General features: G+C 38.8%; 2 protein-coding genes across 2 annotated transcripts in view; one reads left to right on the top strand and one right to left on the bottom strand.

The window, feature by feature from the left end:
* Positions 1–15,000, top strand: part of LOC138028322 (putative tyrosinase-like protein tyr-3) — a 24,867-nt gene that overhangs the window by 9,422 nt on the left and 445 nt on the right. The window contains exons 2-5 of the mRNA XM_068875805.1: positions 9,091–9,157; positions 10,734–10,817; positions 13,700–13,822; positions 14,462–14,585. Of these exons, the coding sequence (XP_068731906.1) occupies positions 9,106–9,157; positions 10,734–10,817; positions 13,700–13,822; positions 14,462–14,585 (383 nt within the window). The 5' untranslated portion in view covers positions 9,091–9,105. The remainder of the gene's footprint in view (positions 1–9,090; positions 9,158–10,733; positions 10,818–13,699; positions 13,823–14,461; positions 14,586–15,000) is intronic.
* Positions 3,135–15,000, bottom strand: part of LOC138028321 (uncharacterized) — a 44,790-nt gene continuing 32,924 nt past the window's right edge. Inside the window, exon 6 of the transcript XR_011127634.1 lies at positions 3,135–4,934. The gene's annotated coding sequence lies outside the window, so the exon portion shown is untranslated. The remainder of the gene's footprint in view (positions 4,935–15,000) is intronic.

The raw sequence follows: 15,000 nt of genomic DNA, 5'->3' as shown, positions 1-15,000 counted from the left end.
AAGAGAGCGAAACAATTAATGGCTATATGTAGAAGCTGGACTTAAAATGCTAGAAATACAAGGCTTTAACCACGCCCTTAAGGCGAAAAGGATTCAAAAGTATACATACATACATACTTAATTGACCGCTCCCCATAGGGGCTTTTCAGGGCCAATGAAACAATCAACGAAACAACAGAACACAACAACAACAACTGTTAAGAATCCCAACTGGCCGGAGGTAAACCAGTTGGCTATTTACAAGTGCAGCTGGGAAGTTGAACCAGGGACTACCAGGAACAAATTCAACGAGTGGTCAGAGCGGGTCTTGAAACCGGGATATCCGGATCTCAAGGCAAGCGCCCTAACCACTGGGCCACACTGCCTCACAAAAGTATCTACTAGATCGTTACAACAAAGGAAAATAGAAACTCTTGTTAGCTTTTTTGCGCAATAGTCATAATATCGAGCTTCCTTTGCACGGTATGTGGTGACCTTCAGGCGTCTGTTTTTCATACTCGCTTGAGACTGGATTTTAGTGCCCTAAATTATAATTTTCCTTTTACTAAAAGATGTTTTGTTTTGTTAGTTTTTTTTTTTTAATCTGCCCGCACTTTTTGGAATGCGAATGCTGAAGATGCAAAACACTTTTCGCTGTACCGCCCGAGATTTGCTCCTTTGAGTGGAAAGTTCTTTGCGTCCCCTCATATTTACAAGGCCCTGTTAGGGGTATTGGGGACACGGGATAATTCATTAAATAATCATAGGGATAGGGGATAATTGCCACGGATAGTTTTGATCCAGTTTTAGGGATAACAGTCTCGGAAATTTTGGGGATAAGGGATGACAAATTTCCCCACTTAACAGGGCCCAATTTATTAGGAACAGGAATAGATGGCATTGTACTTCTGACAAAAAAGGTTGATTGGTTCTTAAATGGATTCCCCACTATTGATTTCTAAGTTAATGTTAATTCATATCACTGAGTATCTTCAGTCGTTTATTCCTTTGTCGAACCATTTTTGTACATTATTTCGTACTGTGTATCAGTATTTTTTAAGCAATTGTGAACTGCGTAATATCTCTTGATGAGCATTTTGAGCCCTTATAGCAAATGTTAAGTAAACTCTTTCCCAGCACCGCGCGGTATCTATCGGTACAATTGTACCGATAGCGGAAATGGGCATAGAAAATTTGCGTTACATCCGGTTGCCTTAAAACTCCACAGAAAGGATGTCTAGATAATTGGCCAATCAGAAGCCGCTTTTTAACGGGATCTGCTACGTCACAGTCCCTTCCGGTCACATCTTTTGAATGCACGCGCTCGGCCGCCAGTAGTTTCCCGTCGGCGAAAACTAAAATTTACGGTGGCCCATAACTGTCACGGCGAAAAGAAATTGCTCAAGGCGAAAAGAAATTGCTCACGGCGAAAAGAAATTGCTCACGGCAAAAAGAAATTGCTCACGGGGAAAAGAAATCGGTCACGGGGAAAAGAAATCGGTCACGGCGAAAAAAAGAAAACGCTCACGGCGAAAAGAAATTGCTCACGGCGAAAAGGACTTGGTCACGGCAAAAAAGAAATTGCTCACGGCGAAAAGAAATTGGTCACACTAAAGATGGCGTTCTACATTTTGTGATCCCATGCTGCAATCCGCGAAACTCGACCCAACCGCTCGCATTTTTCTTTTGACCGTGCACGTGGCCCAGGTTTTTCAATTTGCTGTGAGCGTCGTGAGCGATTTCTTTTCGCCGTGAGCGATTTCATTTCTCCGTGGGCGATTTCTTTTCGCCGTGACCGATTTCTTTTCTCCGTGAGCAACTTCTTTTCGCCGTGAGCAACTTCTTTTTGCCGTGACAATTATGGGCCACTGTAAAAAAATTCGCTTGGAAAAGGTTTTAAAGGTCTAATAAAGGACACTGAAAGCATTTCCAGGGATAAGCGAAGCCGTCTTTATCCTTTCGAGGCCATATAAAAGCGAGGAAACGTCGAGAAAACGACTAAAAGGTCAGAGATAATCCCGCTTTTTTTCCTTCTAAAACTTCTTGTTTGCTTATATTTCGATATATTTCGATGTAGAAAGTCATTTTCTATCCTTTGGGACCGATATTTTGGCAATAAAAGAATGTTTGGACTCGTCTGTGACGACAGATGTGAAAATTGAATTATTGCTGCTTAGCAACGGCTCCGTACTATTGATTTACGCATCAGATTACCAGCTTGCGTTAGGGAAAAAATTCTCAATTCGAGATTTGATCGATCTTTGTGAAATTTTCGACACGTATAGGTCATATGCTAAGGAAACTTTTTCCGAATGGACTAAAAATTCTCGGTGACCAACTTGATAGGCCTAGGTCGCTTTTAAAACGATTTTTGCGAAATTTTTTGCGGATCTCAGTTGTTTACGTTCATTTTCTAGTGTATGATTTTTACCTGATGGTATGACGTAAGTCATGCTATGGGGTTTAGGGTTTGGGGGCGAAATTCAATTAAAAAATCACTCACTCACTTTGTTTTTGTCCCTCTCCCCGGATATTTGGGGGGTGGTACAAAGGCGAGCATATGCCGAACTACTTGGACAGATTCAAAATGGCGTCCTGTCCCTTGAAGCGTGATGGTTTTTTGATTCCAAACCTGATCAAAGCATACCTTTTGTGGAGCCAAAAATGGAAAGGAAAAATGCTACAGAATACTCGACTGCCGAGAAATGGGCCTCTGAGTCCTAAAAGTGACAATAACATGAACGATTCGTGCGTAAAGACCCAAACACCTCGAATATGAAGTGAGCTTAAGCTTGCTGCAAATTGGTAAGCGTAAAACTTCGTTGATTTTATCTTTTTCCACCCACGACCACGAAAACTTTGAAATGTGCTGTGTTTTGAATGCAAATCACGGACTATGGGGCCTCTCGAGACTTTTGGGAACAAAGTGGTAGTTGGATGGAGGTTTAGAGTTAATTTTGGTGAACCGTGACGTGAAGAGCCCAGCTAGGAGGACCTCCTTGGACGACGACGAATCGACTGGCCACAGGAAGAAAGCAGTATGTTGAAATGAGCGGTTTATCATCTGGGACAAAAGGGAAGCCTTCCTCCTCCTATCATATGGCATTTTGTGTAAACCTCAATAGCATTATAGAGATGAAAACACACAAAAGTAAGTGTATAATGTACATACCACATGATATAGTAGTAGCTACATGTAAATGTCTAAAGTAAACTTACTACTTCTCTATCAAGGTCAAAGGATGCCAATTAAAATGATGTACCGGTACATCTATTTCAATGTTTGACAGTCAAGTTTTCTCTCCTGCATATTACACATGTTTACAAACATTGTATAGAATTTCTTCTTGTTGCTGTCATCACACTTGATGCATTTTTGAGTAAAAAATGGTGATAGTCATGCAATATAATTTCCACCAGATTAATTTATATAACAACCTTCCAATAAAGCACTGTTAACTAGCAATACCATCTAGACTTTTGTTTGCTTGCTTTCTACTCTGTATAGACATCCTGACATAACAGACTGTGAAAAAATGTATTATAACACTTTAAATGCAAGAACTATAGGAAAGTAAAACATTAAATTGATCTCCAACTTCAGTTTTATGCAACTCATAACCTTTGTTGTGGGTTATAACATTTTCTTGTTTTAAATCAAGATCTTAAATCACTGTTCTGCTCTGTAATCCCTCATTGATTATCAAATTTCACTTAAAAGCCCCACATACAGTCTTTTAACTATAGCAAATTAGCTGGTGATTTGACCAAATCTATGAATTATTTACTTGCCCAAGAATTTGTCCAACAGGAAAGATTTTAAAATTCTGTCATTAATCGTAATTACCAACATAATGCTTTGATTTATAATTTCTATATCCAAAAAAACCCAGTTATTTACCAGAAATGTAGATCACAATAATTATACAGTAACTTCGGAACAACAATTACATTTAGTGAAAAATTTCCCTTCAAAACAACAATACTGTGTACTTCAATGTAATATGTTTAATTAATGATAATTTTTACCATGGGAAAAAATTGCATTCCTATGCTATGTGGCCATTACCCCCTCTGCCAACTCCTACAATTCTGGATCTGCAATGCATCTTCGATTCCATCATTGGGCCTTGGAATATGAATATACATTTACCATAGAATGACAGAGTCAAGAAATATTTTTTTCAACTAAAATATAACAGTGTCAAAAAGACTTCAACAATAACAGCCCCTTTTTACACAAATCAATAAAAATATTATTTCACATGTCTCTAAAAATGCTAACTTCAGTACATTGAGAACACTGTCATCCATAACATCAGCTACTCTTTGATAAATGTTAGTCCCATATTTTAACCAAAAAAACTAATTGCAAAGTTCAATAGACTTGATTACTTTCTCTTCACTGAGCACATCAAATGTTAATTTGGGTACATTGAGAAGAGTGTCCTTCATAACATCAGCTGACAGCTTTGATACATCCTTGTCAATTGCGTAACCATCTGCACTGGATATTTTCTGAAAGAGGTCTTGCAGCGCTGAATGAGGACAATAATGACGTCCAGCATTTTCACCATGCTGTGCTGGTGCAGATCATATCTGACTTTTGCATCTTCAGGTTACAATTGAGACACTTAAGTGCACTTTTCTCGTCAATGTCGCCTATCTTAGATTTGCAGTTGATGCAAATAAAAGATTTTCTAACATCAGCAGCAAAACAGTTCCGGTGATGGGTTTTTTGCTCTTTTCCCTTGGTTTTAACTCCTCAGCTGCACCACTGGATTCTAGGGATACTGCAATATCGTCACATATGTCTATTTTAGTGCACTTAGTTGAACTAAGTTGCTTCTTGTTGAAACAGTTAACCTTCAGTCCTTGAAAGTAAAAGGAACCATCCACAAACACTTGCTCAATTCGATTTTCCCAAAGTATTGCTGTGATCGCACCAGATGCATCTGCAACAATCACACCGCACTTAGACAGCTCCTTCTTCATCACATGTGAATGTACACTTGAAAGCTCGTTCTAGAACCCAGGCCTTCACTTTTTAAATGATTGCAAAACAAAACGCTTTTGTGAGGGCAACTGCATGGGTTGCGTTTTAACTTTGTGTACTTTTTCTCAACGAATTCCACCACCACATCACTCGTCACATAGCCTACACTACTACAATTCTATATTTCCACCAGAAATATGGTAAGTAATTTTAAATCGGGAACTGCATACACGCGAGCACGTAATAGTGGTATGGACGTAAAATTTCCCCATCACGAAACACTGCTTTTCTAAGCGTGTTAAACCTCCATCCTAATGCACACATACTCTCACGAGTATTACTCCTTCTTGAATCAATTTTCCAACAAAAACAAAAAAATAGCCTACGTTTAATAAAGTATCGCTCTTTGTCACGAGTTCCACAACTAAATTATGGTTGCCTGAACAACCACATCTCCATCCGTCGAATTTGGACAATGCAAACCAATGCCGGTATCGTAACTAATTCTTCACACATTCGCAATTTAAGACAATTTTTCTCCATCAAAACTCTTACCAACACAACAATTGTGCCAGCACATGTTGCCTACAATCAAAAAAAAAACTTTCCAAAGAAAGCTAGATCACAGGTTACGTCAAGGGCGCCAAGAATTCGTACCATGAGGTTGCTCTAAGGAGCCTTTGATTCTCTGCCGATATATATTTTTTTTCCGTTGAAGCTTATTAAATAACCTTTAAAATGAGGTATAATTTTCCACATAACTGTGAATACTTGCAAAACTAAAAGCTTTTATTTGAGAGCGATTTTTTTTGCGCAAATTAACGTAACAAGAAAGAGTTAAGGGGCACCCACTTTTTAAGATGTTGCGCTTTGCTGAGAAAAAGGAATGAGTAGCAAGTACAGCTCTGAGTATATTAACATGACAATGTCTGATAATATCCTAATATTTGTAGTAAACACAGCTTTTCAACTGTATCGCTCGTGCATGCGATCAACCTGACTATCTAAATTTCCATCCAAAAGATCACCTCTTGATGACTGAAATTTTACCGTGTATATTTCAGTCTATTTATGTGCAGAAGTTCCCAATCAAAATGTTCTTAAGGCGGTATTATATAATTCGCTGATCTGAATCGATAGAAATTGGGACCTTCCTGTAAAAGATATTTTATCGAACATTAAAGAACACCCATTATTGAAGATATCATGCTTTGCTGAGTAAACTGAATGAGTAACAAGTACATCTCCGAGTATATTAACATGACAAGGTCTAAGAATATCCTAATGATTATAGTAAAGCATAACTTTCCAACTGTATCGGTCGACCATGGAAACAAGCTGTCTATGTAATTAAAGATCCCTTCTCGATGATTGGAATATTTATTAAACAGTTATTCCAGTCTATTTAAGTAAATAATTCCAGGGGGTAGCATTTTTTGGACAGTAACTATCACACTTGGTCATGACGTACTTTGTTTGCTCTCTTACATCTTGTAAGAGCTATGAAAGTTCAAGAGTTTTGGCTTTTGTTCACTCTATTAGCAAACTGTTGTAACAATTATGTGAACCGACAAAGTTGACATCGTTTTGTTAAACTGCACCAATGGCAAGTTGATTTGTTGGCATTCCTCTTCATGTGGGCAGGAAATAGAACGCGCTGTTTAAGAAGCGTAAAGCGGCCGTGTGTAAGAATAAACGCCTCTCATCTAACAAATGGTCACCCCTCCACCCCCTCTTACTAGAAGTTGCAACTTTCCTGTAGAAGATATTTAATCTAACATTAAAGAACACCCATTATTGAAGATATCATGCTTTGCTGAGCAATCTGAATGAGTAACAAGTACAGCTCTGAGTATATTAACATGACAAGGTCTAATATTATCCTAATAATTATAGTAAAGCATAACTTTCCAACTGTATCGCTCGTGCATGGAAACAAGCTGTCTATGTAAATCCCCACCCAAAAGATTCCTGCTCGATGTTTGGAATATTTATTAACGTTTATTCCAGACTATTCAAGTAAATAATTCCTAGGGGTAGCATTTTTTGGACAGTAACTACCACACTTGGTCATGATGTACTTTGTTTGCTCTCTTACATCTTGAAAGAGCTATGAAAATTCAAGAGTTTTGACTTTTGTTCACTCTATCAGCAAACTGTTGTAACAATTATGTGAACCGACAAAGTTGACATCGTTTTGTTAAACTGCACTAATGGCAAGTTGATTTGTTGGCATTCCTCTTCATCTGGGCAGGAAATAGAAGGCGCTGTTTAAGAAGCGTAAAGTGGCCGTGTGTAAGAATAAACGCCTCTCATCTAACAAATGGTCACCCCTCCACCCCCTCTTACTAGAAGTTGCAACTTTCCTGTAGAAGATATTTAATCGAACATTAAAGAACACCCATTATTGAAGATATCATGCTTTGCTGAGCAATCTGAATGAGTAACAAGTACAGCTCTGAGTATATTAACATGGCAAGGTCTAATATTATCCTAATAATTATAGTAAAGCATAACTTTCCAACTGTATCGCTCGTGCATGGAAACAAGCTGTCTATGTAAATCTCCACCCAAAAGATTCCTGCTCGATGTTTGGAATATTTATTAAACATTTATTCCAGACTATTCAAGTAAATAGTTCCTAGGGGTAGCATTTTTTGGACAGTAACTATCACACTTGGTCATGATGTACTTTGTTTGCTCTCTTACATCTTGTAAGAGCTATGAAAGTTCAAGAGTTTTGACTTTTGTTCACTCTATTAGCAAACTGTTGTAACAATTATGTGAACCGACAAAGTTGACATCGTTTTGTTAAACTGCACTAATGGCAAGTTGATTTGTTGGCATTCCTCTTCATGTGGGCAGGAAATAGAACGTGCTGTTTAAGAAGCGTAAAGCGGCCGTGTGTAAGAATAAACGCCTCTCATCTAACAAATGGTCACTCCCTCCACCCAAAAGATTCCTGCTCGATGATTGGAATATTTATTAAACGTTTATTCCAGTCTATTTAAGTAAATAATTCCAGGGGGTAGCATTGTCTATCACACTTGGTCATGACATACTTTGTTTACTCTCTTACATCTTGTAAGAGCTATGAAAGTTCAAGCGCTGTTTAAGAAGCGTAAAGCGGCCGTGTGTAAGAATAAACGCCTCTCATCTAACAAATGGTCACCCCTCCACCCCCTCTTACTAGAAGTTGCGACTTTCCTGTAGAAGATATTTAATCGAACATTAAAGAACACCCATTATTGAAGATATCATGCTTTGCTGAGCAATCTGAATGAGTAACAAGTACAGCTCTGAGTATATTAACATGACAAGGTCTAATATTATCCTAATAATTATAGTAAAGCATAACTTTCCAACTGTATCGCTCGTGCATGGAAACAAGCTGTCTATGTAAATCTCCACCCAAAAGATTCCTGCTCCATGTTTGGAATATCTATTAAACGTTTATTCCAGACTATTCAAGTAAATAATTCCTAGGGGTAGCATTTTTTGGACAGTAACTATCACACTTGGTCATGATGTACTTTGTTTGCTTTCTTAAATCTTGTAAGAACTATGAAAGTTCAAGAGTTTTGACTTTTGTTCACGCTATTAGCAAACTGCTGTAACAATTATGTGAACGGTCAAAGTTGACATTGTTTTGTTAAACTATATTAATGGCAAGTTGATTTGTTAGAATTCCTCTGCGTGTGGGGAGAATTTAATAAACGCGCCGCACGTTTATTAGATCACTTACGATAGGTCGTTAATTTTGTCGCTGATGCATGTATAATGAGCTGTTTAATGATATAAAACTGGAATCGTTATAGAGCATAACAAAGCATTTCATTTGCTTGAGCTTCTTGTGAAGACAACTCCAACGTTTCTCCTTAAAGGTAAGCCTCAGTCTAAAAGAATACAATTGGTAATTGGAAAGTATGTGAACTCACTCTTCATATTTTCAGCTTTTTGTTCTCGCATGTCTGTTTGAGCCTTTCTCATTGCCGAGAGCATTTTTTCTACTTTTGTTTAACTTTTTATGTTTTTGATTGCGTAAGAGTTCCGTACTGAGGTTGAGCCCCTAAATTGGTGCCCAGACTAACCTTGTATTTGTGTCTTTCGTCTAGTTACATTTGCCAGCCATGTCTGTCAAGTTTGGAATGCTGTTGATGGTCATGTTCAGCATCCACCATTGTAAGTATGGCCACACGCACGCACTGACAAAATTACTGGCTGACGCCCTGACTCACACACGTACCCACCTTCTTGCCAAGTAAGGGTCCCAAGTAGGCGCACACTCTGGCCCATTCTCGTGTGTAAACTCACACGCGCGCACGCCTTGGAAAGCCTGGGTAATACTCGAACTTCGCATTATCTCGAACTTGACACCGTGTTGTATGCACTGTATCACTGTTGTTTTATCAAGAGTACCTCGAAGAATTAACCGGAACCAAGCGTGTCACTGAGAAAAAATGTTATTCGCCATTTCTCAAACTAAGACCAACAATAGGTAAACATCGCTGGTCTCAGGACTTGCGTCATAATATTTTCAGTCATTTTCAAGTGTGCCTTTAAACAGAATGAAATTCTCAAATAAACGTTTGCTGGAGCAGACAGGCACCAAAGACTAAGAATAAGCCAAGGAAGGGACAAGGACGGTTAAGAATGGCGAAGATTAGCACGGTTTGCAAAGTTAACGACTAAATGAGACTAAATTAGATTGAATTTTGTTTTAAGATGGACAAAGTGGACAGCGTGATGTACTTTTTAAAGGCTCGAGATAATACAAAACTATACTCAGTGTACTAATGCTTGTGCTCTCAGAAGCACGCATGCACGACTCGCTTGCGGCCAATGGCCGGCTAGATAGCCCATACCATCACAAATTCAGTTTGTCCGGTTTAAAGAATTAGATTCACAATTTCAGCTTTTCTCGCTCGCAGATCGAACACAAAATTCACCCCATTGCAATATAAAACCAAAAAAGACTCATATCACGGTGGCACACCCTAAAATTATTCTAATGTGATTGGCTGACTTATTCTTCTTTACAAGTGAATATAGATAGGAGAGTAGCGAAGCATTATCCGATTTAATGCACCTTTTCATTGTTATAGAACAAAGAAAGCACTTAGTTGGAACAGGAGGTCATTATTGTGATCACTGGGTGGAACGGGTCAGTAAGCAGCTATTACGACAGCCCACGCGATTGGCTCAGAAAACAATAGAACCATTCAAACAAACAACAGAGACAATGAACCCTAACCCTAAAAACAACGGAGCTGCATCCTAACCAGATCCAATAAATTAGAGGTTGTAAACAGCGACGTGGTGTCTGGATGGAACAGGAGTTTTAATAATAAACTATTCCTAACAATGGAAGGTGCATTAACAGAAACTAAGCATTTCTCAATCTAACACAATGTGTACAGTTCTTAACAAACGAGCGCTGATAGGCCATTTTGCTAATGCGAATTTCTCCTAGTTCCATTCCCCTGTGGGGGCAAAAATTCATTACTCGGCCAAAAATGGGCTCATTAATTCAATAAATATATCACATTTTGCGCCCACAGGGGAATGGAACTGGGGTAAATTTGCATTAGCAAAATGGCCTATTACGCGTGAAATCCGTCAGCTCTTCCGACACGTTCATGCCTGGGTACATCTAGGCACTAACAGGTCCAAAACTGAAAAACACTGAATTTTAATAAAACGTCATTTTTCTGATTAATTAATGAATTAATTATTTTTTATCTGCTTTTTGTTGTAGGTGACGCACGGGTAGTTTCCAAACTTGCTGACTTTACAAGTGTGAATGATCCTAATTCCTTTGAATCACGGGAAGATATCCAAGGTAAGGTCTTGGTTGAATTTAGTCTTCCTGTGCAGCAAAATGCGCAATAGAATTACTAGGCGGCGTTTCATTGGCTGTGGGAAACAGCTTCGTCTTTTTGTACGCTCAAAATGCTTACAAGTTTACACGCTGTCGCAGTAGATCAGTAGACGGTAGAAAATGTACTGGAAATAACAAGATATTTCTTACATAGATCACACCTGGTTTTATCGCAGTTGAAGCACTGAAACCGGCGGTGGTGCATCAGTTGTCAGCGCCGAGCTCTTTGTACGTTTTGAAGGCACTAAAGTTCGCCTACCGACTTCGTTAGAATTGTGAAGATACGTGTGCGAAATCAACTCTACACTGCTTTATTCAGACTATCTAGACATTGGTATTTAATGCTGACGGCGTAATTACCTACGGAGGTTATAGTGTTCAGTAATATGACTTTCAAAATTCAGTATAGCCTAAGTTGCACTAGATTTTGCTTATTGTATATCGCTGGTGAGCGCATTTCAAAATTTGATCAGAGAAGTTTTAAATCCTTCATTTTGACAATTGCGTGCAGCACTGTCAGTATGAAAATCGTACTGACGTCAGATCTCGAGGTGAGACCCCACGTCCACTGAGCCATTTCAGTATTGACTTGTCCATTTCAGTATTGACTTGTCCATGTCAATGTTGTATGTTTTTGCGGTGGTTCTCGCAAAATAGAGTTGCGGTTTCTGTCACGCCAAGTCATGTCTTATTTCGTTCAGTCATTTCACATTACATTACCCCATTCCTTCTGCGGTCGAACAATTCAACACTACTGAAGCTATGCCGTATCGTTTGCGCGAATGAGTTGCCTTCATAATAAATCGATCGATCTGCCTTTGCACTAATTGCCTTTGCGTTGAACCATTTAACACTACATAGAATCATTTGCCGTTGAGAAGAACCAGTTCCATCATTTGGCAATGAAGTGAAGCATTGCACTTTTCATTGAACCATTTTGAAACCAAAGTACTAGACCGTTTAATATCAGACATGTTGATCTTTCCACGGATCGTCAACAGATGGATGCCGGTTCTTATTTGCCTGTTCCATTTTGACATCGGCAATTAGACCATTTCTAAGCTGTCTAAATCATTCAATGTTTGAGTGAATCACTTCACCGGAAGTCGGTTTCCAGAGAAGTCCGTATAACCTTAATTCTGACTTAAATAATATTGGATGCAATTTGTGACCATCGTAACACATATTTTCAAAAAGTACTTGGAAATTCTGTCTTACCATGAAGGGTTTCCCTGACAGGTTGCAAGTATATGATGCATGCCGCCGGATTTCCATATTACGTTTAATTTGCAAAAACAAGGAGCCTTGCCTTTTGACTCTTGTCATAGTAAATTGATGCTGCAGAAATTGAATGTTTCTAATTTAACTGGAAACCGGATTTTTACTATGGTTTTCAAATCACTGTTTCACTCGCATTTTTCAATATGATTTGAGAAGAAAAAGTACAAAGTATTATTTAACAACATTCAGTGATGATGGAAGCTTGAAAATGTTTCAAAATAGTTGTGATGCAGCCGGATCTTTTATTATAACTGACACAGTAAAAGCAGAATACAAATGAAGAATATATCATCGTTAATATATTAGCAACGAAGTCGATCTGACTTGATCTGAATTCATCGATCACTTGTGCAATACAATGCGCGGCTTCACAATGTCGAAATAGAGGAAAAATCCGACGAGAATTTGACAGTGCTGTCCCAATTCTGTTAAAAGAATGGCGAAGGATCCCATCGATACTGCAGAGCCAAAAAAATGTTTGAATTTTGGGATACAGTAACTTGAATGCACCTACATTCGTAAGATATTGAACAGTTCTGTGCAGCTTTCATTTGTTGATCAAATAAACCTCAGCGAACAATATTGCATTACATTAAAAAAAAGTATCGTGAATGGTCTTTCATTAAATTGTCCATGCATGGCGAAGCCACGCACGATCACAATATATTTTGTTTCCCTATAAACTGTGTGCAGTACAGAAGAAAATATTGCGAACAATTCTTGATAATATCACAGACTTCCGAAAGCGGTTGGAAGCCGGATTGACAAATACATCCTTTTTCCTATAATGCCCTTGATTCAATGCTCTTGCTGCTTTAACATCTGGCATTTCAAAACAAAAAATCGCGCAAGCTTTGCTCGAAAAGCATCTTCAACACTTCCCGTCATTATTTTTTTCGCGTGTTTGAGTGTATACTTCGCAGAACGTTCGCGTCAGTTCATTCTCGATTTATAGGAGCTTAACTCTGATTGAAAAAAATACGTCACTGAAGTGTCTGAGAGCTATCGAGTCCATGACTAGTTGGTGACTTAGCCCCTGTAAATGGTTTTCTGTAAGTTTATAATGGAAGTGAACTTCTTACTTTGAAAAGATCAACTGCCTCACCGCTGACTAAAAATAATTAAAATCGGAGTTTACAATCTTTGCCATTCATGGTAGTAGAACAAGTTTGATTTTTGAAGTTTCACTGAGTTTCTGCTTCAAAACACGTTCATGAACAGTCCTTTAGGATAGAGGATAACATTTTTAAGCCCTGGCTAAACTATCAAACATTCCTGCACAACACAAAATGCTGGATGGAAAGGTTTGATCGAGATCAAACATATGTTGAGACAGGCGGCTAAACGGTCAAACAAGTTCACCCAATACGATGTTGGACGAAAATGTTTGAATCGTTCGTCCGGGGCTTTAGTTTCCTTGATAAGTGTCATGTGTCATTCCACTGCGTTTTAATTGTTTTGTTGTTGTTGTTGTTGTTGTTGTTGTTGTTTACTTTCTTTTTATTGTAAGCCGTTTATATTCGATAATTATTGATGCAAAACGACCAATTGTTCTTGACTAGCCCGCTCTACATGCAGAAACTGGGACAGTGATAGCCTTTGTGAAACGTGGTTTAATAGTGGGGAGTGTGGAAAGAACCCAAGTTATGTGTTGAAGCGCTGTCCCAAGTCCTGTGGTGTATGCAGTAAGTAAAACACTCTAATGTACAGTTGTCATGCATGCAGTGAGTAGCCTTAAGTTCAGTTTAACTTTGGAATCCCGTGCAGTAGGCAGGAGGGAGCCGTGAAGAACCCACATGTGAATTCTGACGATGCAGGAGCCCTGGACGGTGTGAATGACGCCAAGCTGTTCAAGAACTTCTTATATACACTAAGGATATATAAAAGACAGAACTTATTTTTCCGCCACTTATAAATCAGTAAAAAAGAAAATCCTTGTCATTTGCATGAACCAAATTGATACAATTGTTTAACATTTCAAAGGAAATGAAGACTTTGGGTAACCCTTTTTTCTTTTCACCCACAAAAGGTCACCACAAACTTCTTAATGCTTGAATCGCGCATTTCAAACCCCAGAAGGCCTTAGACCCCTTAACCTCCCCGTCACTCAAAATCCAAAGAGGCTTTCAGGATGGAACTGTTCCCTACATCTAGAGTGCAAACACACAGCGCTATGTATGATAAATGTAATTGCAAAAAAGAAAGATGAAGTCAAGAATTATTAGCTTTGCGGAGGGTCATTCGCAAGAGAATTCGGCACCGTTCTTTGCGATCAGACTTCAGGTCCACTCAGCATTTTTGTTTGTTTGCTTGTTTGTTTACAGGATCCTCATGTGAGGACCACCGTAATGATTGTGCAGCACTGAGAGCTAGGGGTGATTGCACCCGCTCGTCTACAGCGTATTCCACAATCTGGGCTTGCCCTGTTACTTGCGGTGCTTGTGATTGGTAAGTTTATACTGAACGTTCTATTCTGACTTCGTTGCTTTTGATTTTTTTAATTTAAGTCATCCACTGAACGCAGTGCCTCAATAACGCACGATTCTTTTGGTCTGATCAATTCCATTGGGTCAAATGGCATCATCAATACAAACCCTTGAGGACCCCGGGGAAGTGTCGAGCAACGAGACACACATGTAAGAAAACACGCGGACAAATGCTTCTCTTTCAAAGAAAAAAAGAAAAAGGAAGACAAAGAAAACCAAACCAAAATCATCGAACATTTTTGTTTCGAGAGAAAGTACACACAGACCACTAAGGAGATTTGCAGGTTTTCGTTGGAAAGTACACTTAACAAGGGAAAATAGATCGCAATGCATTAGCAAAGAAAACTTGTCAACGACACTTGTCAAGGGAAACTAGT

The sequence above is a fragment of the Montipora capricornis genome, chromosome 13 (genome assembly GCF_036669925.1).
Source record: "Montipora capricornis isolate CH-2021 chromosome 13, ASM3666992v2, whole genome shotgun sequence".
NCBI lineage: Eukaryota > Metazoa > Cnidaria > Anthozoa > Scleractinia > Acroporidae > Montipora > Montipora capricornis.
This window is presented reverse-complemented; position numbering and strand designations above follow the sequence as displayed.